This window comes from Schistocerca gregaria, chromosome 2 (assembly GCF_023897955.1).
Source record: "Schistocerca gregaria isolate iqSchGreg1 chromosome 2, iqSchGreg1.2, whole genome shotgun sequence".
Taxonomy (NCBI): Eukaryota; Metazoa; Arthropoda; class Insecta; order Orthoptera; family Acrididae; genus Schistocerca; species Schistocerca gregaria.
Genome location: NC_064921.1, coordinates 671680901 through 671705729, shown reverse-complemented (window position 1 = coordinate 671705729; position 24829 = coordinate 671680901). Strand labels below are relative to the sequence as shown.

At 38.6% G+C, this 24829-nt stretch overlaps 1 protein-coding gene across 8 annotated transcripts in view; it reads left to right on the top strand.

Annotated features, from left to right (window-relative positions):
- Positions 1-24829, top strand: part of LOC126334718 (transmembrane protein 94) — a 461078-nt gene that overhangs the window by 309265 nt on the left and 126984 nt on the right. For all 8 annotated transcript variants that reach the window (XM_049997238.1, XM_049997237.1, XM_049997233.1 and 5 more), the window contains one exon: positions 1594-1725. In XM_049997238.1, coding sequence (XP_049853195.1) covers positions 1594-1725 — 132 coding nt within the window. The remainder of the gene's footprint in view (positions 1-1593; positions 1726-24829) is intronic.

The window sequence follows — 24829 nt, the reverse complement described above, 5'->3', positions numbered from 1 at the left end:
TTTTTGAGCAGAAAGTATTTACCATGGGCTCTTAAATGTCTTTATATTATTTAGAGTTCACTCTTTATCCTAGTTGTGAGTCATAACCACGTTCTTCAGGAGTACGAAGTCTGTTCACAAAATTCTGGAAATTTGTTCACGAAGTTTTTCTTCACTTACCTTTTAATTATTGTGCAAAGTCTCCTTCAAAATAATCTCTGCCACAATTGATACACCACTCCCAATGCTGTTTCACTTCCAGAAGCAGTCTTGGTATGCCTCTTACTGGATCACACAAAATGCTGTCTGCGAATATTCTTGTATCTCGTCTATTGTTGCAAATTTTCAACCTTGCAATAGGATTTTCTGCTGTGGAAACAACAACAAAAAATAGTCTCTGGGGGCCAGGTCTGGAGAGTATGAAGGATGAGGCAGTACAGTGATATCGCTTCTTGTGCAATAATCTTGCACCAACGGAAATGAATGTGCAGGTATGTCACTGTGATGCAGGAGCTATGAATTATCTTGCCACCTTTCAGGCCATCACATTTACTTGCAGGTGTTGCAACACATCTCGATAGTACCATCGCTTAACAGTTTGGCCCTGTGCCATGAGTTCATAATGAACTAATCCTTCAAAATCATAGAAAAGTATCAGCATGGGTTTGACATTTGACCTGATCTGGCAAGCTTTTTTTGGTCTAGGAAGACTTTTCCTGACCCACTGTGAAGACTGAACCTTGGTCTCAATATGATAACTGTAGACCCACATTCTCATCATCAGTTATGTTCTCTTAAGAAACATCTCATTCTCATTTGCAGGATCCAAAAGCTCTTCACTGATTGTGAGGCGAAGGTCTTTCTGATGTTGACTTATGAGCTGTGGGATGAACATAGCGACAACATGATGCATTCCAAGATGCTGTGTCAGAATTTCATGACATTATCGAACTGAAATGTTATGTTCTTCTGCAATCACTTGGACAGTCAGTCTTCGATTGGCATGCTCAATTTCATTGACATTCCTCACTTGAGTATTGGCAGTAGACGTTGAATGGTGACCTGAACAAGAGTCACATGTAACTTCTGTCTGGTCATTTTTAAACCATGTCAACCATTCGTAACAGTGAGTAAGGCTTAAGCACTCATCACCGTAGGCTTCTTGCATCATTTGTTGTTTCTCCATAAAAGTTTTCTTGAGTTTCCCACAAAATTTAATGCAGACATATTGCTCCTCTAACTCTACCATCTCAAAATTTACGAACTGTGTGACACAATGTTCTGCTCAACACAGCACTGAACAATAAATAACAGACATGTGACAATGAATCTTCCGGCAGTTACACTTTAAACAAAGGCGTGTGCAGGGATGTCAACCATATTTCACTCCTACACAACATTGGCATGAAATTACGAATGTTCCAAAATTTTGTGAACAGACCTTGTATGTATTATATTGTAAGTTTTTCCTCCTTTTATTTTACACAAAACCATGTATGAGCTTTAACATATTGTTTTTTATTTGAAACTAACTTATCGTTGGCTTCATTGCTTTTTTAATAAATTCTGTGTGTGAGCTAACTGAATGCACTGCTGATGTACCACATCCCACAGATCAGACAGCGGTCAGTCAGACTCATGGCCTAATGTGGGTTTTCGACTGTCTTCTCCTTCATCTCTTCCCAAATGCTGCACCCTGCCAAATGATGAGCATGCAGATGAAGCAGCTGGTTTACTCAGTACTCGGTATGTCTAATTACTTTTGATGTTTCAAAGCTAAACTAATTTGTGATTAATATGTATAGATTTGTAAAATCATAACCACTCTGATGTTTATCTTAAAGAATGATTCAGTTATTATTTTTCAGATAAACTGAATAACGAGGTAGATCAAGTATAAGGGCAGAATATGAGACTGTCTTTGCAGAAATAATAATGGGAAATACTTATTTACTTTCTTTGCTGTGGAAAGTTCCTGTAGAATGTAAATAATTTTAAATTAAAGGAGACTGCTCACTGAGAAGGAGAAGCATTGAGTACACATGCAAAAAAGCAAGAAAACTTGCTAGCTTTCAGAGTGATCATATGACGAGATGGAGTAATATATGGTACACACACATGAAAAGGGATTGCAGTGGTTGGCTGGCAGCCTGGAGGAAGGCAGTCATTTTGCTAGCTATGAATGCAGGATGGAGGAGTTGCAGGTATAAGGGCTAGGTTCGTAATAAATGAGTGTAGGAGCTGGTGGGGAGCGATGCTCACTGAAGGCAGTGTGGGGATTTGATTTGTGAGGGGGTGACAGAACAGAGAAAGGGGAAGCTGATGGATGGTGGGTGGGGGCATAGTGGGTTACCTGAGGTTTAGTCCAGGATGAGTATGGGAATGGAGAGTGTGTTATAAGTATAATTTGTATCTGCATGGGTCAGAGAAGCTGGTGGTTGGGGGAAAATATCCACATAGCCTGGGTTGTGAAGCAGCCACTGAAATTGAGCATGTTTTACTCAGATACATGTTGTGTCATTGTGTGATAACTTTGTTCGGGGCAACAGTCTGGTGGATGGCTGGTTGGTAGTTATACCAACACAGCAAGCTTCGAAGTGTTTGCAGCAGAGTTTGTATATGACTGCTAGTTTGACAGGTGGTGCAGCCTTGGTGGGGTAGTATTAGCCTGTGACAGGGCTGGAGTTGGAGGTGCGGGATGGGTGGATTGGGCAGATATTGCACCTTGGTCTGCCACAAGGACACAATTCCTGTGGGTAGGGATTCAGGGTAGGAGTGGCATAGGGATGGACAATAATGTTGTGTAGGTTGGGTTGGCAATGGAATATCACTTTAGGAAGTGTGGGAAGGATCTTGGGAGGATGTCCCTTATTCCAGGCAGAATGAGAGAGAATCAAAGCCCTGGCAAAGGATATGGTTCAGTTATTCCAGTCCAGGGTGATATTGGGTGATGAGTGTGGTGCTTCTTTGTAGTTGCTTCTTGAAGGTGGTGGGAGGATTGGGGATGTGTGAGGATACGACACCGGAAATCTGTTCATAGACTAGTTTTGGCCTTCATGAGGCCTTCAGCATTCTGGGCAAAGGAATTCTCATCACTAAAGATATATCGTCCACAAGCAGCAAGGCTGTATGTCGCCCAGTATGATCCTGGACTGAAACAACTGAACCATATCGTTTGCCTGTGCTTTGATTATCTCTCATCCTATCCTGAAATGAGGGCCATGCTACCCAAGATCCTTCCCACAACTCCTAAAGTGGTGTTCCATTGTCCATCTAACGTACACAACAGCCTAGTCCATCCTTATGCAACTCCCACTCCTGACCCTTGCCACAGGGGTCATTTCTGTACAGCAGACTGAGGTACAAGGTCTGCCCAATCCACCTGCCCAGCACCTCCTGCTGCAGTCCTGTCACAGGCTAATCCCTCCCCATCAGAGGCTGGGCCACCTGTGAAAACAGCATTGACATACACCAGTTCTGCTGCAAGCACTGCACAGCCTTTTGTGTTGGTATAACTACCAACCAGTTGTCCACCAGGATGAATGGTCACCACCAAACTGTTGCCAAGAACAAAGTTCACCACATGGTGGCACAACATGCAGCTGAGCATAACACGTACAATTTCAATTTCATTGCTTCATAACCTGGACCATATGGATCCTTTCCTCCACCACCAGCTTCTCTGAACTTTTCAGATGGGAGTTATCCATACAAAACATCCTTCACTCCTATAATCGTCCTGGCCTCAGTCTCAGGTAATCCACTGTCCCCACACCCTCCACCCATCAGTTTCCCCTTTTCTATGTACTGTTACTCCCCTCCCATTTCATGTCTCCACACTGCCTTCAGTGAACATAGCTATCTGCTGGCCCCTACAGTTGTGCATTACCTGCCACACCCTCCCTCCCACACTCCTAGCCAGCAAATTGACTGCCTCCCTCCAAGCTGCTAGCCATTCATCACCAGTCCTTCTCCCTCTTCCCACCCCACCTAACACTACCCCCCCCCCCCCACCCCCCCACCCCACCCCACCACAATCAGTCGACCTGCTCGAAAACAAAGCGTTTGCACTGTTAGTCCATCTGGCACCATGTAGGGGTAGAGGGGTGTGTATGAGCATATGCGCATGCACGTGTGTGTGTTTTTTACTGTAGCTCATCAAAGGATAACTTGTGAAAGCTAGCAAGTTTCCTTTCTTTTGTTTGTGTGTGAATGGACAACTCTGCACTTCTGCTTTTCAGTGAGTTATCTCATTTGATCCAGATATGTTTATATTGTGTCTTTATTTTGTTTATTTTTAATGATTGCTTAACCTGTGGATGACAGTTCGTTTAATAAGCATTGAAGCCTCAGTAATGTGAGTACAGATAGTTTGAAAGGAATCCTTAATTTAAAACATGTCCCGTTTATAGCATTGATTAATCTTCTAAGATCCTACTGTACAGCAAGTGTTCTTTAGAGCTCAGGCATTACCAATATCTCAAGCTATAGGTCATTTCTACAAGGCCTATAATATGTAACATTTATTATTCCTTGTTGTCAGTATACATTCTGCCAGCAAGGATGCTAGCTTTGTTGCCTAGATCATGAGATTGAAAGTTTCCCAATAAGATAGATTGCTTTTCTGAAAAAAAAAAAAAAACACTCATTATCATGAGGTACATACATATGTAAATTATAATAAAAAGTGTGATCAGCTGCAGGGACAAAATGCAACTAAAGCCTAAAGAACTACAACAACAGTGGGAAGATTAAGGTGTGACTGAAGTTGAAATACTATAAAAAGAGAAAATGCTGAGAAGATGCAGCATTTATTCTGACATTTAATGTACCTAAATTACCAGAGAATATTATAGCAGTTTCATGTGCTTAAAGGGAGTGTAGTAAATACCAAGGTTTATCATGTTGCGATGCAAAGGTCAGATGACTGAAGAGACTGCCTGCACTATGCTTGTCTGTCCTATGCTGGGTTATTGCTGTGTGGTGTGGAATCCTTAACATATAGGATTGATGGAGGGTATCAGAAGAGTTCCAAGAATGGCAGCTTGTTTTGTATTATCATGAAATATTTGATATATTTTCACAGATATGATATGCGAGTTAGAATTGCAGTCATTAAAACAAATCTGTTTTCCATTGCAAATCATTTTGGTAAAGTTCAAACACAGATCTTCTCCTCAAAATGAAAAAAAAATATTTTGTTGATGCTCACCTATGTAGTGAGAAGATCATCATAATAAAATAAGAGAAACTGGAGCTTGCATGAAAGATTTAAGTGTTTGCATTTCTCGTGCGCTGTTTGAGAGTGGGAACGGTAGAGAAAGTGTGAAAGTGGTTCAGTGAATTCTCTCCCAGGCTCTTAACTGGAAGTGTGAATTGCAGCATAGTCATGTAGATGTACATAGCATGTGGCAGATGGTATTTGGCTACCCACGAAGTATGAGTCCACCCAAGTGTTTCAATTGTTTCTATATACATCGTGTGTGGAGCAGAGAATACTTTTTCAAAGAGGGAGAATGACAATGGTAGATCAAGATCACCCAGTGTTTCTGTAATCTGAGGCAAAAAGGCATAAGGTAATTTGCATATTTACTTTTATGAATTAATTCACCTCATCTATGAAGTACTGTTATCAGAGAACAAAATCACCATCCAGACAATGACAGCTGATGAAAGCACGACAAACTCCACCTGAAATAAAATTTTGAGTTTCACTACTGACTTAACTAAGAAGTATGCCTCCAACTGTCACAATAATAGCAGTAAAACATAATGTTGAGAAGAACAAAGCACCCTCATACCGAGCAGATAAATTGAAGAAAAAATGATTCCAGTAAAACAGCTTTATCTGCATCCCCAAAATCCAAGAAAAAGATGAACAACAACAGGCTGTGACTTAGATATTGTGTGACACGTCTGATGATGAGCATCTATTTAGTGATAAGGATGTCGACATATGTTTGAGGGAACCAGAAAGTTCCTCCAGTAACCCTCTCCTCCTTTTTGCCAACTCCATTCATCTACCAAACAACAGAGAGGGAAACCTTAACACTATGATGGCTCCCCAAGTTCACTAGAATATCATTGGGTTCAGGACACATGTGTAAGAGCTAAAACTGCTAATACATAGAAGACCAATGTGTTTACGGGCATCACAAATAGAATGGGCTTAGTATGGAGAGAGCAAAAGGAGGAGTAAACAGTGCTTATAGCTCCTCACTTCTTGCTATCACCTCCTGCTTTCAAGCCATCACTGCTTCAGTTCATGTGTATCATAGAAGAACCATAATTTCCCTCTAAATGCCCCCACATGAAGCTTGAGAGAAAGAGGTTCTCACTAAACCCATTATTCAGTACCCTCAACCAGTCCTCCTACGTAGGGCATTCAATTCACGATGTGAACTGTGAAGCTCAGGAAGTACCAGCTTGATCAGTAGAGCAATAGAGAGCCTGCCTGTTAATGTTGCCAAATGCAGTTTATATTGAATAGTACTTCAACACTGCAAGAGGATTCTCCACTGCTAATGATATCTCAGTGTGCTGTCTACACCTCCCCCCCCCCCCTCCCCCCCCCCCCCCCACTGCTCTCTCTCTCTCTCTCTCTCTCTCTCTCTCTCTCTCTCTCTCTCTCTCTGTCCATCCCCTCTTACAGCTATCTCAACCTGTCTCCAGCCATGCTCATTAGCACGTGTAGCCCCAGCAATACAGTTAAGTAAAGCAGGCTGATATTACTCTTATAACACATTTGTCATGCAGAGCAGGCTTCCCATCAGGGGCTTGGGGCTTGAAAATCATTTATTTGCTCCTAACAAACTGCCTGCCAGCAAAGCAAGTTGTCTTGCCTCCTGACATGGACATGCAGGCTGCCCTGCAAAGCAGGTTCATTTAGGAGGTTCCTACATGGTGTGCCTGCTGTGCAGGGTAAACTTTATGCCTGGGGCTGGAAAAAACATGTTTTTGTCTGAATCTCTGCTCCTATTGTAGCTAGGAGGTTGTAAACTGCATGGTGCTGATACTCATGAGTCCTGCTGTTTTGTGACTAATTTTGTTGAAATCGATCCCAGGGTTTGGGAGTAGGTCCTGGACATACACATACACACCCTGCTTTATGTATGAAACAGATTGAAGAGTAAAGCCTGTCATGAGTGTGATGAGATTTCAAGTAGGACTGTGAACCATACATTAGTTCTGGGCTCATTGTTGGTCATATGTGTTATGTACCTTTCAAGTGTGCTCGGTTCCTGACATTAAAGTACTCATTAATGAAACCTGTTTTATATACATGTGGGCTGGCACGCGCTCGCGCACACACACACAGAGTTATGATTATCTGTCGATAAGGGGTTTGTGAACTTACACAACATACTATTCAAACTGTCTGTTTCTGAGCTAAAAATACACTTTGCGAATGGGATGAGTTACCAAGAGTCTTTCCGCTCCCGGGATTGGAATGACTCCTTACCCTCTCCCTTAAAACCCACATCCTTTCGTCTTTCCCTCTCCTTCCCTCTTTCCTGAAGAAGCAACCGTTGGTTGCAAAAGCTAGAAATTTTGTGTGTGTGTGTTTGTGTGTTATTTTATTGTGCCTGTCTACCAGCACTTTCCCACTTGGTAAGTCTTGGAATCTTTGTTTTCAAGAATATAATCCAAATGGTATAAATGTCGGAAAAACAGCAAAGTACACTGTTTTCATGCTAGACTGTCACTTCTCACAGATGCTGTTCTAATGGTGAGTATAGCAGCATTCAGTTTTCGAACAAGATGTTGAACATGCATTTTCCCTGACTGCTTATCATGTATTTGAACACCTAGGGATTTTGACTGTTCACACTTACTAATCATATGCTGATTCTGTGTAGACACACACAGTAGTATGGCATTTTGGGTTGAATCTTCCAAGTTAGCTGCTAATAGTTTCATTATATTTGATACAATACGCCTATTTCAGTGGAATTACCATTGCCAAGTACACTTGTGAGTATTACAGTTTGTAAATTTCATTTACTTTTGCAATATATGTACGTCAAGTTAATTTTACAAGTATACTAACGTGTAGCTGGGAAAGACATACATGTTCCATCATTGATGAATGTATTTGTCAATAAAATAAAGTTATGTAGTAATTTGACAGTAGCTGACAGTTTTCGACGATGCTGTATGTTTACAAAGTGGTTGTAGCTTAGTCAGGAATATAGTTTGACTTACAGATAATTTAGGTGTTTGTGTATTACTTGGTTGTATATTTTTTATGTGTTGTCATACTTCAGAACGTCAGTAAAATTTTCTAGCAATATATGTGTTTGAAGTCACTGTGTTCGTTTAATATGTTACGGAGATAAGTTTTAATGTAGAGGTCTGCATGGATAAGAAAAGTGCAATCCTCATCTGCAAGTTCCTTATCCACATTCACATATATTTAAGTTTTGATTGAGTAATTAATAGCAATAGACAGCAGTACTTATAATTATGGTATGTAATGACATAGTTATTGTTAGGGTGCCATTTCTGCGACAACTTAACTACTTTAGACTTCTTAAATAGCAGGAAATGCTCTATACCTACTCTAATGCAGACCATTCCAAACAGGAAAGCATTGGCGCTCTGGAGCACACACAGTAGCGGCTCGGTTCTCGTGAGATTGGAAACGCTATTTAAAAATTTAAAATTCAATGTAATAGTATTTAATGATGAAAATATGTGTATAGAAACAATTATATTTCGCTGCTCTTGTCCAAGGGAGCTGAAAATGACGATGGTTTTAAACTGTTACTAGCACATTGCATCATTTACCAACAGTTTTTTTGTACTCACTGCTTGAATGTGTCCAATTTTGAAGCCATTCATGTCAGCTGATGATTATATTATAGCTTACACGTTCAGTCCTTGTCATTTCCAGGTGAAAATATTTACAGTATTAGGCCTACACCGCAAATCGCTGGCGCACCTGTGAAAAAATTAGACTGCCAGCAATAATTGACGTTGTCAGGAAGAAATAACTTGCCTTCCAAAGAGTGACAACAAAATCACTGGTTATAGAAATTAGGAGTCCATTTAACTTTAGCTAAAAATGCGATTGAAATCTTGAAGCTCACCTTTTGGCTGATTTCTTGAATTAAGACCTAGCGATAAATGAAATTTCTGTTTCATTCTCATCTAAACAAAGTTTTTCACACTTTAAAACATCCTCAACATTGGTCTAAATTAGTAAGACAAAATTTGCAGTAGATTTTGCAGTTAATACTTTCAATGTTAAGAAATAATAATTTTTTTTTCAGAGTTTAATGGAACTGCAAACGATTTCAAGATGTCTATATAAAAACCACTGTCCCATAACTTCTAATGTTAGGCACTGTTCCCTGTTAACCAATACCGAGTTACAGTTACAATGTTTAATTTTGTTACGAATTTCAGCCCTTATCTTTACTAATTGGCTGGTAAATTAAAAGACACATTATTATTTTGGATGATTTGAATATTTTGTAAGAATAATCTTTCATGGGCTATCGCAGTCACAGCTTGTTGGTGGCTGTGAGCCGTAGTTTGAAGTCCCACTTGTAATTAATTACAAGGCCCGCTGTGCCACCGCTCTGGCTGCTCTGTTTCACTGTTCACAAAGAGCGACAATTGTCGGCGGCTGCAAATGTTACTGTAGTGCACGCTAAAATTTAGGTAGGCACTTGTGAGATCATCATTACCTAGTTTAATAATATTGACGTGTTAGCTGTGAATGTTCTTGATGCGAAGAGTAAAAACTTAAAATTGAGCTATTTTATATGAAAATTACAACAATACAATTTGCTTGTTAATATTTCCTTCTTTTACCTAATGCTACTTAAATGTTCTTGTTGGGAATAGTAAAAATACTAAAAATATGTCGAGGAAATTCTTTACTATAAATAAAAACTCACAGGCTTCAGATTAAATATTTTCATCTTCTGCTTGCTTCTGATTCAAATTCTGTGAAAGAAAGAATCAGATGAAAAAAAATTGTAACTAATTCAGATAAGCCCAAAAAATACAGTGAAGTAAGAGAAGCTGTACAAGTACCTTTTTACTTTGGAAGATGACTATGCAGGAACATGATGTCATCAATCGTCTGTGGCTTCAAAGACGTGCGTCGGTCCTGCATTATTTGTCCCGCAGTACAGAAGCTTCTCTCAGATGGCAGGAATTCCAGATGTTGTTTCCTCCTTATCTTTTAACTGTGGACCATTTCTTGCAACATAATTTTTCGCTTCCTTTACAACTTCATCTTTTTCGGCACTGCTAAGAAATTTTAGGTTTTTGTATTTTGGATTCAGAAGCGTTACAAGTTTATGGGTTACTGTTATGTCCCATTTGCTGATTAAATAGATTTGGCTGTACTGTTTAAATCTATCAGAAATGGCCTGTCGCCATCATTTTTTTTCAAGGAAGGAGAGAAGTTTTAACTTCCACAACACACATAAATCAAGCGTACGGGTTTTGGAGGCTTCGAGATCACAAGAAGCTATTTTAAATGGTGTCAGAAAGGTTATTATATCTACCAACATCCTCTTGTCTATAGAATCAATCAAATTATCTTGATTTTTCTCTGACAAAATTTACAGAACTTCAAACTATTGTGAATCTATAGAATCAAACATATCCAATTTACTGTTCCATCGTGTGTCTATATCTCCTTTCAATGACTTATGGAGGCGATTCTGAAGACCAGATCTTTTAAAGAAAGTTGTGATTGCTTGACAGGAATTTATTAGCTGCTGCACGTCACTCTTCTCATCATTCGCATCTCCTCGAGTCGTGTGCTCCAGCACAGTATTAAAGAATGTGTGCTGAGCACGAGAGCCTCTTGTATTGGCGAAGTGCTGCTGCAATATTTGGACCTCTATCCGTAACAAACACGATGTTATTCACAGTACTGAATAAATCGAACGACCGTGGTACCTTAATTGATTCAAGTTTAATGTTTTCTCCTGTTTTTTTAATCTCACTCTCAAAATTTCTGGTGCACAACACTAGATCCTCAAGTTTCACTTCTTCATAATTAACATAATGTACAGTCACTTCCATATAGTTTATTTTATGGTACTAATCAGTCCATATATTGACAGTTAGTGCTCCACCTATATCTCTGAATATATTCTTCACTTCTGCAGAGACAGTTTCACGCAGACGATCGGCCGTTTCCTTCAGATTTCTGGATATGGTGGTTGGATGAGGTAGCAGTTCCTTAGCACTCACTGCACCATACTTGGCCCCCACATCAATAAGAAACTGTGCCGTCTCGAGAAACCCAGATCCACATGCAACTTCGAATGGTAAAATGTCTAGCTGACAATATTGATAAATATTTCTGTCGCGGCTGTCTTCAAATTTGGTGGAACTTCAGGAACTTTCACATCTCTCTTGGTATTTAAATAAGTAATTATGCTACTTTGTCCAGCCTCACACAAGTGTTTTAGCAAATCTGAAGTTCCACTTTTGTGTCCAGTGTAGGAATATACTTTTTTACATGCAAAACAAGTCACTATATCTTTTATCTTTTCGTTGCCATCAAATACGTATCCGAATTTTTTCCACATTGGCGATTTCAATTTGTTTTCCTTCACTAATGTAAAATCACCTTTTTTCACCTTACACGAAATTGTGTCCATTGATATGGTGTTCATTTGAAGAAAGAACTCTCATTGATATTTGCTACGATGCACGTTGTCACTCAGTCACTACAAAGCACTAACTGAAGGCAGTGGAAAATTGCAACGGGCACCTGTCTGGTAGACAGTGGGCAGGTTTGCCACCCAGTGAGCAGTTCCCAGGCCACAGAAAAGTCACGGTCTCGTAAACGGATTAGGTGCAGGTCTCTAGGGTACAGCTACGTTGGTTGTAGTCAGGGGCTGAGGACAACAGACATACGCTCTACCTGGGCCCTGCAAGATTTCAAGAATGTCAACAGACTTGAAGTTTTCAACTAATATTGCAACATACGTACTGGGCAGATGCCTTGCTCATTATCTGCAGATGACCCACGGATATCCGCACCGGTCGCACTTTTATCCACCAAGTAACAAATACTGCGGATATCCGCATCCGCGCAGACCTCTATTTTAATGTTTATATAAATTTTCAATTCATCTCATATTTTCCGGCTAGTCAATTTGTTATTATTTGTAATTTTTGAACTGCAGTTTCGATCCTGTTGACTTTACGATTTTGGTTTTTTAAATGTGTGGAGAGACTCAACTGATTGCTGTCACTATGTGTAGTATGTTCTCAACATCTGATTTTAAAATTTTGTCCTGTTCGTCCAATGTAAAATTTGTTACAACTGTCACACGTAATTTTGTATATTCCTGAATACTGATGAATCTATCAGTCAGCTAGACATAAGTCATTAACTCCACATACAAATGTTGCAAAAGTAAATGAAATTTACAAACTGTAATATTCACTGATAGATGTGACAATGGCAGTTACATAAAAATAGGCCTGTTGTCTGAAATATAATAAAAGCATTAGCAACTAACTTGTAAGATTCAATTTAAAGTGTCATATTACAATGTGTTTCATGCTGCAGGCCCAAACTAAACAAAAAATAGAAACAGTAGTGGTCTCAGAATTGACCCATCAGACATCACCCACTTAACCATGCCCCAATCAGACTCCATGTCATGGTCATTCTCATTACTGTGGAGAGTGACTGTTTGCTGTCTGTTCTAAAAGTATGAGAGGAACCAATTGTGAGCTACTCCTCTTTATTCCATAACAGTACACTTCTGCTGTAATACTTTGTAATCAATACAATCAAATGCTTTATTTAAATCAAAGAACTTTTCAATAAATTTAGCAGAGGTCAGTAGCTTAGAAATAGGTCTAAAATTGTCTTTGTTATCCCTTTCTCCTTTTTTATGAACAATTTCACTACTGAGTACTTTAAACGTTTGTGAAACTGACCACCCCGAAAGGAAAAATTACAAATGTGACTGATTATTGGGCTAACATTTGCAGCACAGTGCTTTAGTATACATATCCATGATAGTCTTTAGTCTTCAATGATTTAATTATCAACTCCATCTCCCCCTTTTCAGTATCACAGAAATGTGTTTTGGATACTGATGTGGGAAAGCCATTGTCTAAGATATTTTTGTGATTTCCTGTAGAAACTAAGTTTTTAACTCTTCTGCTTTATTCAGAAAGTGATAACAATACTGTAAATATATCTGACTTACAAGTGACAGAAAAAAATTTACTACTACTACTACTACTACTACTACTACTACTATCCTCAATGGCATGCTACTGGGGCCAGACACCTCTTTCACAAATGATCATATTGTTTTAATACCACATACCACGTGCTTTTTGCCCTCTTACTAACATTTTAAGCACCTTGCAGCACTGATTGTAAAAGGCAACTACAGCTCTGTTGTGGATGTTCGTAATGTTTTGATACACAAGAGCCATCCAGAAAGTTGGAGACTTGTGGTCTGTCGCAGCAGTATGTGGCCTGTGTCTCTGCTTCTTTGCTTTCTGTGACATGTTAAAATTGGCGCTGCAATAGAAAAGTCCGCCACATGTAAGGTGCTTTCTGTGATTAGCTTGTTTTGGAAAAAATTGCATATCAGTTGAAATTTCTCATGAACTGTGTGATGTGTATGGAAAAGAAATAGTGAGTAAAAGGTGAGTGAAGCAATCGTGCATTGGTTTTAAAAATGACCGTACCATGGTTCACAGTGAGGAGCACAGTGGTAGGCCTAGCTTTGTGAATAACAACCTGCTAATGACAAAAGTAGTTAAAATCATCATTCCACAATTATGGAATTTTTACAACATTTCTCCCAAATTTCACAGAGATTAGTGCATTAAATTTTGGCAGAGAAGCTTGGTTACAACAAATTTTGGGCTGTGTAGGTTTCCAAAATCTGAAAACCACAAAAAACAGAGTGTGGCTACAACATTGACCTTCCTCAAAGATTATGAGAAAAGTGGTAACAAAGTTGTCGATCATATTGTAACTGAGGAAGAGATTTGGGTGAAATATGTCAGTTGTTAAAGAAAAAGGCAGTCAGCGGAATGGTGACACACAAATTCTACCAAGAAACAAAGGTAGTGTTTGCAAATGCTATCAGCAAGAAAAATCGTAGCTATTGTGGTTTGGGACTCAAAGGGAGTGATTCTTGTTGATTTCCTAAAAGCTCCAAATAAGTATTAGAGAAAACTTAGTGCAGAAATTGTGTTATTTCAAGACAACGCTCCTTCGGACACAGCCAATCGTACCCGAGAGCTACTAAGAGGTTTTGGATGGGAGATGTTCAATTATCCATCATACATCCCGGATCTGGGCCCGAGCGACTATCACCTCCTCCCACCAATGGAAACATGGCTCACTACACAACACTTTAATAATGACACTGAACTGCGTGCCAGTATAAACCAATGGTTGCAATTGCAGGCAGCAGATTTCTACAGAGACAGTACTTAAAACTTTGTGCCACGGTATGATTAGTACCTCAGTTTGAATGGTGATTATGTAGAAAACTAATTTAAGAAATTGCCTTTCAAATGTATGTAATAAAATTTGGTTTTTCCACATTTTTTTATATTGAAATGTCTATTACTTTCTAGATATCCCTCGTGATTGCACTTTGTTATACATGATTTCCGTATGCCACTAATCAGCCACCTAGATTGCCTGTTAGTCCTAGTACCAAAGCAACTTTCAAAGAGCAAGAGAAATATGTTTATTGTCTGTTATCAGCACTACAGACACCATGCCACACTTGTTCTTTAATGAGGCTTAAAAAAGTGTATTGCCACTAGCACAAATTCAAAAGGGCGTTTACCCTTTTATTAACAAAATGACCTTTAATAATAAAGAATCAACAAAAAGTAGTCTATAGTTGTGCTACCGTTCACTTACACTTTGGCTAGAAAAAATACAATGATGAGAACTTAGGAGATCTTCTAATATGAAAGTCAGCACATACAACTAATTTTTGGTACTTTCTATTAAGTGGACCAAGATATTACTGTAACCTGAACAGAAATGTCCTGAAAACAGAGCTAGGGCACCTATAGGCAACTACAATTATGAAGTCTAGTTTCGCTAAATTCAGCTGCTTCTGCATGACATTGAGTGACTTCTTCAGATCAGTTAATCGATATGTTGGAGGATTCAAATGGAATACTGTTTTTCACATACTTGGCCACGCCCGTGCTCTACAAAGAGCCAAAGAGCTCAATGAAAAATAAGCGCTTAATCTGTATCCCCTATAGAAAGCCACTAATTTGTTACCACAGTCTAACATAACAGTTGTGACACTCCATCCTGTTTTTATTGCCCACAGTAGTAGCAGCATCCCAAGTGGCCAGAAAGTGACACTTCTGAATACAATATCGAATGAGCATAAATTCTAGTGTGTATAATGATTTGTAACACAGTTTTTACAATAGGGAGTTTTTGTAGTGCCATAAAAATTGATGACAACTGACAGCACATTTGTCATTACTTAGTTTCCTAAAGACCATGGGAGGTACATTACAGGACAGTTTATTTACTATTCACATGTAATGTACAAACATTTACTGAACAGTGTTGTTTTTCTTTAATAACAACAAACAAATTGGTAGTAAACACCAAAAGATGTAACCTTTTGCAGAAAGATGTCTTACATGTTCCCAACAAAGCAAGAATTTTATTCGCTACACTTTCAGCTAAGTTAGTGAATGTGGAATGTAGGAAACATGTATGGAATATAATAGCTGCTTTAATGTACCACTTATGAAACCACAGCTGTAGTTTGAGGGAAAAACACAAAGACATTATAATAAATTGTCAAAAGCATTAAAACTGTTTCCCAACACTGAAGAAACCAGTTCTACAATTTTTGCTAAATATGAGCCACAAATGTTAAGAATCTTCAACAATTTCACTTTTGAAGCAAAAGTAATGAAATTTGCAAAAGTATCCATGTGTTAAAAAGTTGAGTGAAATGTAAGAATGGGTGAATCATTAGTTTTTTATAAAAAGTTGTACGTGTCAAGGAAAGTGCCTACGATAATAACAACAGACGGCAACAGAAATATATGCTTTTCATGCATGAAATATGTGTGTACACTTGTTTTCAGCACAAAAAGCTTTAAATATACGCACATTTTAAAGTAATTTTTATTAATACGTTGTTAACATATGTCATTGAATTAGTGTGATTCCACTGTTTCTACATGTATTTTGTGATATTTCCTGTATCTTGGTAATTTACTAACATATGGAATACAAAAATATACCAACTGTTTTGTTAATTAAGTAGAAAATAATTTAAATGTAAATTGAAGGTGGATGTGGAGAAAGGAAAGGAAAGGGAAGGAAAGGAACGATTTATGTCAGCTGTATCAGTACTTTACGCAGAATCAGAAGCAACCAGTGAAACTGTGGGCCAGACTTGATTTGAAACTGGGATCTCCAGCTTACGAGGCAGTTGCATTAACCACTGCAGCACCTGAACACAGTGTTCATTGCAATTTTGTGGACTATCTGGGCATGCTTCCTGGCTGACCCACATTCCCACCTTGTGCCACTTATCCTCAGTTCCCTCCCATGTCCTCCATGCTTGCTACTTTGAGATTTCTGCAGTAGCTCTAATGTAATTGTGCATCTGAAAGAACAGACATAACTCATTCATATCATTGATTTGCCTCGATGGGCAACGAATCCACCACCTTCACTGCAGATGCACAATTACTTTCGAACTCATGCAAGAATCTCAAAGTAGTGGGCATTGAGACATGGACGGGTTACAGATTAAGTGGCACTAGTTGGGAATGTGGGTTGATCGTGAGTTGTGCTAAGATAGTCTGTGCAATTGTGATGAACACTGTGTCTGGGTGATGCAGTGGTTAATGCAGCTGCCTAGTAAGCAGGAGATCATGGGTGTGAATCCCGGTCCAGCACACATTTTCACTTGTTGCCACTGGTTCCACCTAAAGTTCTGAGGCAGCTCACATCAATAGTTCCTTCCCTTCGCTTCTCATGCCTTTCCTTTCTCTCCCCCACCACCTTCAGTTTACATAATATTTATCACAACTGCAGATTCTGCATGGTATCAGTTCTTTTGGCCATGTCTTTTCTCAGTGTTCAAGTAGTGCTCTGATATACCAGTAACTTCAGAGTCAACATCTATAAGTAGTTCACTAAATTCATCTCTAGTATTTCTCATATTTTGATGAAAAAGGGATGGGGTGGAAGAGAGAGAGAGAGAGAGAGAGAGAGAGAGAGAGAGAGAGAGAGAGAGAGAGAGAAGGAGGGAGAGGGAGAGAGAGATAGTGAACAATTACTGACCAGTTTCTTTGTTACCAAGGTTTTCAAATGTTTTTGAGAGAGAGATGTATAGAAGAGTGGGAGCATACTTCAGCAGACATGTTTTACTGTCAGGCTGACTGTTTGGTTTCAGGAAAGCAGTATTCTCTGTGTGAGACACTATTAGGGCTAAACAGTAAGTTGAGGACAATGAAAAATGAACATTTTCGTTGTTTGAACAAAAGCATTTAATTTTGTGGACCATGCAATAATTCTGCATGAACCGAAACATTATGGGATCAGGGGAAAAGCTCAACAATGATTCACTTCCCATCTGGAAAGTAGGGAGAAGGAGGTTGTCCTCCAGTTCAACAAACAGGAAAGAGATTTTAAGCTGAATGTAACTGGAGTCACGTAATTTAAGTGGGGTGCAATGCAACAGTGTGACATCAATGTTACACTTCCTATGTGTGATCTGTAACCCTTCTGTGTTAGATGTCAGGAGATGTATTTATTAAATTTTCTCCTGGTTGCCATTCTTAAGGTTCGCTGAGGTTCTACTTAACTTTGTTGCAACAGTCTCATTGAGCATGGATGGGTGCTGAAAGAGAAGTTAATTTTCTTCCATGTTACTTGAGGACGTGAACAACTGAACTTAAAACCTTCTGTATTGACACTTTCTCTTACAAAATATCGTCTCTCAATTTACAGTCTGTTGTATAACACAGTTTGACCTTTTTTTCTTTTTTTTAATTGATGCAACTTGGACAAGATCAAGACAAGAAGTATTCTCTACATAAACCATTTGGACAGTCATTTGTCATGGCATCCATTGTAGCCATGACCTTTCTTGCTTTTTAGCGTTGTCTTCTAAACTCTTCAAACCGTAATGCCAAGCAACAAGCAGCCCCACACAGCTGGTGGAGACACTCACTTGCCATCCTGCCTTGTAGATGTGATGGTTTCAAGATGTTCTCCCATCTGCCTGTATCATAATCCTATCCCACAGTTAGACATCCCAATACTCATTTATAGCTAAACATTGCAAACATCTTTCGTTGTCATGAAAGCCTATAAGTGGGACATATCATTTCATGAAGAAGTCATGTCACTCTCCAGGGGGTTGGGATGCCACATGGTCAGGGCTCATTGATTCTCTCCATACATAGCAATGTTCTGCCATCAAATGTGATAGTTAACACAAAAAATGTTCACTTTACTGATGATGCAACTACCATTGTGAAAGATGTGGAATGTAATATAAATGTTATACCTAATAAGGTAGTAAGAAATGGAGGTACATGGCTTTCAGAGAACGTATTAACGCTTCACTGTAATAAAATGCACTTCATACAATTTTGATATAGAACTCTTGTAAAAGTGAAATTTTTTTGTCCAAAAGTGGTCAAACAGTCAGTGAAATGAACCATTTTAAATTATGTGACAGAGATTAGGTGGAAGGCTTTCTTGGAAGTACCATGTTCAAGACCTTGTGTAGAAACTGAATGCTGCTTTCTTTACTATAAGAATGACCTCTACCACTCTGACGAGCAACATGAAGGCTTTATTTGCTTTGCTTACTTTCATTTTGTTTTACATCATATGTATGATACCGCAGCATAGTTTGGTAATTTGCTGATAGTGCTGGTCGCAAACATGGTGAGTTCAGGTGCGGAGTGAGCTTTCTGTGCGTTGGAGTTCAACAAAAACAAGTGTGCTACAGCTGTTCAACAGATGTTTAGAACCAAGTACGGTAAGAAGCCACCATCAAGAAAGGTCCTTTACCACGGGCACAACAAATTAGTTATGACAAGTTACTTGTGCCCGGCAAAGAGAAGCAGACATCCCAGTGTGAGTGAAGTGAATGTGGAGCGTGAATGAGCCATTCTTCTTCACTGAGAGCATTATCACTGGATATTTCTACTTGAAAATGTTGCAGCAATGGCTAATGCCTCAAATGCAATCGCACTCTGCGTTCATCTTTCAGCAGGATGGCGCTCCAACCCATTTTCATCGTGAAGTTCATGGGTACCTTTACACGGAGCTGCTGCATCAATGGATCGACCATGCTACATGAAATGGCCTCCCTGATCACCAGATCTCACTCCTCCATGTGACTTTTTTCTGTGGGGACACATTAAAGATCTGGTGTATGTACCACCTCTACCACATGATGTAGCAGAGCTCAGGGAGAGAATATGGGAAGCGATTGCCACAGTCAATGATGGCATGCTGTGTCGGGTATGGCTAGAATTTGATTACCGTATTGACACCTGCCGGGTCACTCATGGTTCACATATTGAATGTTTGTAAAAAAAAAACTTTCAAAGTTTATCTGCAAAATGAAATATGTATGACATATGTACAATGTTTAGTTCTTGTGCAATAAATAATTGAAAGTGTTTCCGGACTTTATGTATACCCTGTATTTTTGGGCAACTCTGTGCACACACTAAGAATGTTCTTAGCTCGGAAAAGTGTGGCCAGATTGATTTTCAGTGTAGTTTCATGAACTTTGTGTGAGCCATGCCATCCTTATACAACAGAGTCCCACCAAATCGAACCATGGTAATCTGAACGTTCAGTTAATACGAACATGAAAAATGTTAGTCTAAGTATGGACAACTGTGTGGTAAACTTCTGTACATGCACACTATTTTAATTTACACAGTACAGTAAACATGTATTAGAAAAATTGACAAGAAAACATTAGGTTTAAACAAACAATGAAAGAAAAGCTGTAAAACTTACTAAAATACAAAGGACATTTTATCCCTACTTTTTAGATGACAAAAACTCAGTCATTGTTTTTTGATGTAAAGAAGACAGTCTGTTATGTGATGCATAGTTGCACCATCATCTTGTAAACATCAAATCAGCAGGTGTGGCAGAGGGCTGTTGCTCCAATTAACGTAGCGCGAGGTCAAGGGCTTCTGCTGCATCACTGTGTGGCACCAGCTCTCCTTTGTCGCCGTCAGGCTCATTGTCACTTCCATTGCAGCAGTCCACTTCTTCATGGTCTTGAGTCACAGCAGCAACTAAATCATCATAAGGTTCTCCACACATGCCCCATCCGCTGCCATCCACTCATCTATGTCTCCTTAACATCCAGGGATTGTCTATATCATTTGTAGTCGATTTTCCTCTTCATTTTCAACTAGATGGTCCTGAAATTCAAGAGATGTCCACAGTTGTCTCCACAATTTTCTCAGAGTATTTTCTGAAATATGCTGCCATGCCTCAGCAGCCCAATAAACAACATCCTTCACATTGGTCTTTTTTATTTTGTCCACTAAAGGAATGCTATCATCTTGGATCAGTATTCTTAAAAATTGTTTTCTGTAAATCAGTTTTGATGTTTGCAGTACACCCTGATCCATCATTTGTAGAAGTGGTGTAACATTTGGCCGCATAAACTTCACCACAATTTCTCCATCCATAATTATTCAGTGCTGGGGTGAGATGGCACGTTATCAATCAAAAAGATTACATGGGGAGACAAATGATTTTCCTTAGAAAACACTGAAACAGAGGGAACAAACTGGCTGTCATGTTACAGTTTTTAAAAGCTCTGGGCCTAGCAGATTCGCCGATCAGCATTAAAGGCAGCTTGTGATTACCAGCAGCATTGGTGCATGCTAATGAAGTCACACGATCTTTGTTCATTTTAAAACCAGGAGCATGGTCTTTTGCTTTTGATACCAGGCTTTTTGTTGGCAATGCCCTAAAATTAAGACCAGTCTCGTCAGCGTTATAAATTTGTTGGGGGAGAATACTTTCCATCTCTTATCATTTTCCGAACTCACCCAAGTATTCCTTCGCTGCATCATGATCAGAAGATAGCTTCTCTCCAGTAATTGTTAGCTGACAGATTCAATGACTTTTTTGAATCTGTCCATACAACCCATACTCACATTAAAAGGCTCGTCACTATTTATTAACAGAGCACTTTGCGGGCCAACTGGCAGTGCACCGACTTCAGACACTACGAAGGTGTCAACAATGCACAACAGGGGCAGGGAGTGAGAGTGAGCCATTGTCCCACACTTGTTTCCATTTCTTACCATGGTGTACCTACTTATCGGCGTGGTATACTTAATTCTAGAAGCTCGTCACCATAATTCTGGCTAATCCGAAAAAATCGGTAATGGGTTTCAGGCAGTTCTTATACTATTTTAATTCTTGCTGATTTTTAAATGTTTTACAACTTTAATCATTCTCACTTCATAAGATATTTTAATATAGGCATTAAAGATCAATGTGTCACCACCACCAACACTAGCACCACCATTCATTAGCATCCGACTTTAGTGACACGCTTCAAACCTCAGTCTACTGTGATACGTGAGTCACTGTCTGAATGGATTTATAGCTCCCAAACTGGTTGATTTATAGCTCCATGACTGGTTATTAATACAACTGGCTCCAGTAACTTAGACAACCAGCTGTGTCAGTTTTGAAGAATTTGTAGGTCATCATAAATATGCTTACACTTGTGAACTGCTTGGTATGGGAAGGGGGGGGGGGGGGGGAGAGGATGATAGCTACCCTTAATGTTCCCACTGAAATTTATATATAATGGGGTTAATAGAACATTTCCATTGTGTCAGAATGTGATTGTGGTTAAAATAAAATAGAGAACATTTGAAAATAGACATCCTCCTCCTATAATGAAAATGCTTCAGAAAGTGAGTGGAACACAGGTATTGATCACCAATTAGTATAACTGCACTCTTTATGTTAAGACGTGTGTATTTCCAGGAAACTTACAGTGTACTCAGAACATCAGGAAACATTGTGACAAGTGAAGATGTTGTGGATATTGAGATAAAAGAGACGCGAGAAGACTGGTGAAGTGAAAGGCACTAAGTAGGAAGGAGTGAGTGAGCACTGAAATAGAATGACCAGTTGCTTGTATCAGTATGACTTATTACTGTTTCATCAACAAATATTTTACTGTCTGTGCATAATTCAGTAGTAAGTTTATGAACTGATAAATGTGAGAATATTATCTTAGTGTATAATATTGAAACTGAACTGGAGCAGGGAATTGGTAGTCAGGATATTAACAGTAATAAAATTAACACTTAACACTGATAAAGTAAACATTTCTATCTCCAAAATTCACTGCTTATTTTGTCTCAAAAGTGTGAAGGAATGGTGCCTCTCCTCAAAGAGAAGTATCTAATGACAGAAATAAGCCAACTGTGCACCCAACAGAGCAGTTGATAACTTGCAAGTTATTTGCAGTCACAATAACTAGTAGCCAAAAATGTTTAGTGTCAGCTCAGGCAACCAGTGATGTGGATACTGTGTCTTTATCTATGTCACTAAACAGCTACATGGTTTATGGCACTTGACCCACTTTCAGGTTGCCTATCTAACAGCTTACAGAGACAGCAAAAATTTGATTTGTGATATTTCACGTAATTATTGATTTGTCGTAACATGCTCATTAAACGTTTAACACAATAAGTCAAGCATTAATGTTAGAAACTGTGCATATGTCTGAGACAGTGCAACTTAAGGTATGCAAATTGCTTAGACTATATTCATCCAGTATTTGAGAATGAGAGCACTAAGTGACTTCCAGCAAACTTAACACACAGTTTCAAGCTATTGAAAAACTTCTTTTCTACATCCATCCACTATTTGAGAATGAGAGCACTTAGTGATTTACAACAAGCTTTACACATAATATATAATTTCAAATCATTACAAAAAAATTTCTCTTTGAACCTACCCTCGCTCACACACACCAGAGGATAACAAATGAAAGGAAAATAGTTTATTGCTTACTGTATTTCTACAATTCATGCAGTAAAACTGCCACATCAAGCACGATGTTTTAATTTGCAGACAGTATCCACATACACCACTGAATGTATTTGCAAAATTATGTCAATGAATAACACACAACTCATGAGATAAGACATGATAAATATTGATATGCATGAGAAACTACTTTTTTTCATTTAATGGAGTAGAAATTACCAAGACTATACTAGTAAAAAGACTTGCACTAGATGTACGAACACCACCAGACAGGATTTCCCAGCCAATAATGCTATATGATCATTTCATTTAAGACATTAACTCATTTGAAAAGTGATCAGAAATTTGAAGCTGTTTTATTCATCAGTGTTTTGAGTCTTTAAAGAATCAGGGTTCCCTGGTATTTCTCTAAAGGGCCATGAAACTGTAAGACAAATGAATATTGAAAAATTATCTGAAGACTGACAAAACAGAACAAGGTGTAACAAAAAGTTGACAGAAGACTATCAAAATAGAGTAGAATTTATTTGGTGCTTCATGTGCCATTATCTTCAAAAATAAGTGCTACATCATTGAAAATAAAACATTTATTAAAGGTATTTAGTTGAGACACTGTTACACAAAAGGAGAAGGAAATTGGATGGTGAATACTCTGTTTGTTGAAAGAGAACATGGTTCATTTCAGAGAAGTAATATTTCCCATTTAGTTATGGCAATTGACATATGTATTAAAGAGCTCGTAGTAGAAAGTTTGAAACCTATGAGTTAAAGATGTGACATGCCTGGAGGTTGCAGCCAACGCACTGTGACTGACGCTCATAGCAAGTGCATTAACGAGCGGTTCACATGAAGTGGCTGTGGCCTGTGCCTAATGGCAGTGTGTGATGAAAATGTGTTTCCCAGTTTTCTTGCTGTAAAAAGTACTGTTTGTTAATAAAGCAAAACTGCATCAACTTCCAGAGTAAGTTTTCCGATAGACGTTCTCCTTTCTTTGTGAAAAATTTTATTCACTAATAATACTTCTAGTTTGATTTTGAGAAAACGGATTGATACAGAAAGTTGATTTTTTTGTATCTCCTAGTTTCACATCATAGCCTGATGATGGTGGCTATTTTTTTCAATACTGGCTACAATTATTGTGACACTTGGGTATTTAGTAACCTAGCACATAAAATGTGAAGGGTTTGTTATTGCCAACTTCTTTAAATTTGGTTCACATTATGAGATATATTGCTGCATACTAAATGCAGCTAACATATCAAAATTGTTATTAAAGCTGTTACAAAAGCCATATCTCACAAAAATTATGGGGGAAATAGAAGTTGTGTTTCATTTGAGGGCACTGGCACCGAGTTGTCTGTATGTTTGCACCACATACAGGTAGCCTGCAGCTAGTATTGTTCTTCGTTTCTTCAGTCATCAGCAATTCATGGAAGTAAATGTACATTTCTCCAACTGAGTGATCTCAGGTAATCATTGTGCTTGCTATTAGAAAAAAGTGATAAAAAAGAAAACATCCTACTCCAGCAGTTACATAACTGAAAAGCTGCAAGACATCCCATCTTTAAGCCAATGCTTGACTGAAGGTACTTTATGACACTTATCAGTCATCATTTATTAAATTATGACAAAATGTTCTGTCAGTTCTTCAAGTTAAATATTGACCAGTTTAAGTGCGTTCCAGATCTAGTCAAATATCATCTCAGGAAGGGTGCGTGAAATAGATATTTGTCCCAACAATACTGAACAAAAATTAGCTGTAACACTAAAATTAGCCGTAACACTAAGGTTTGTTTTGTT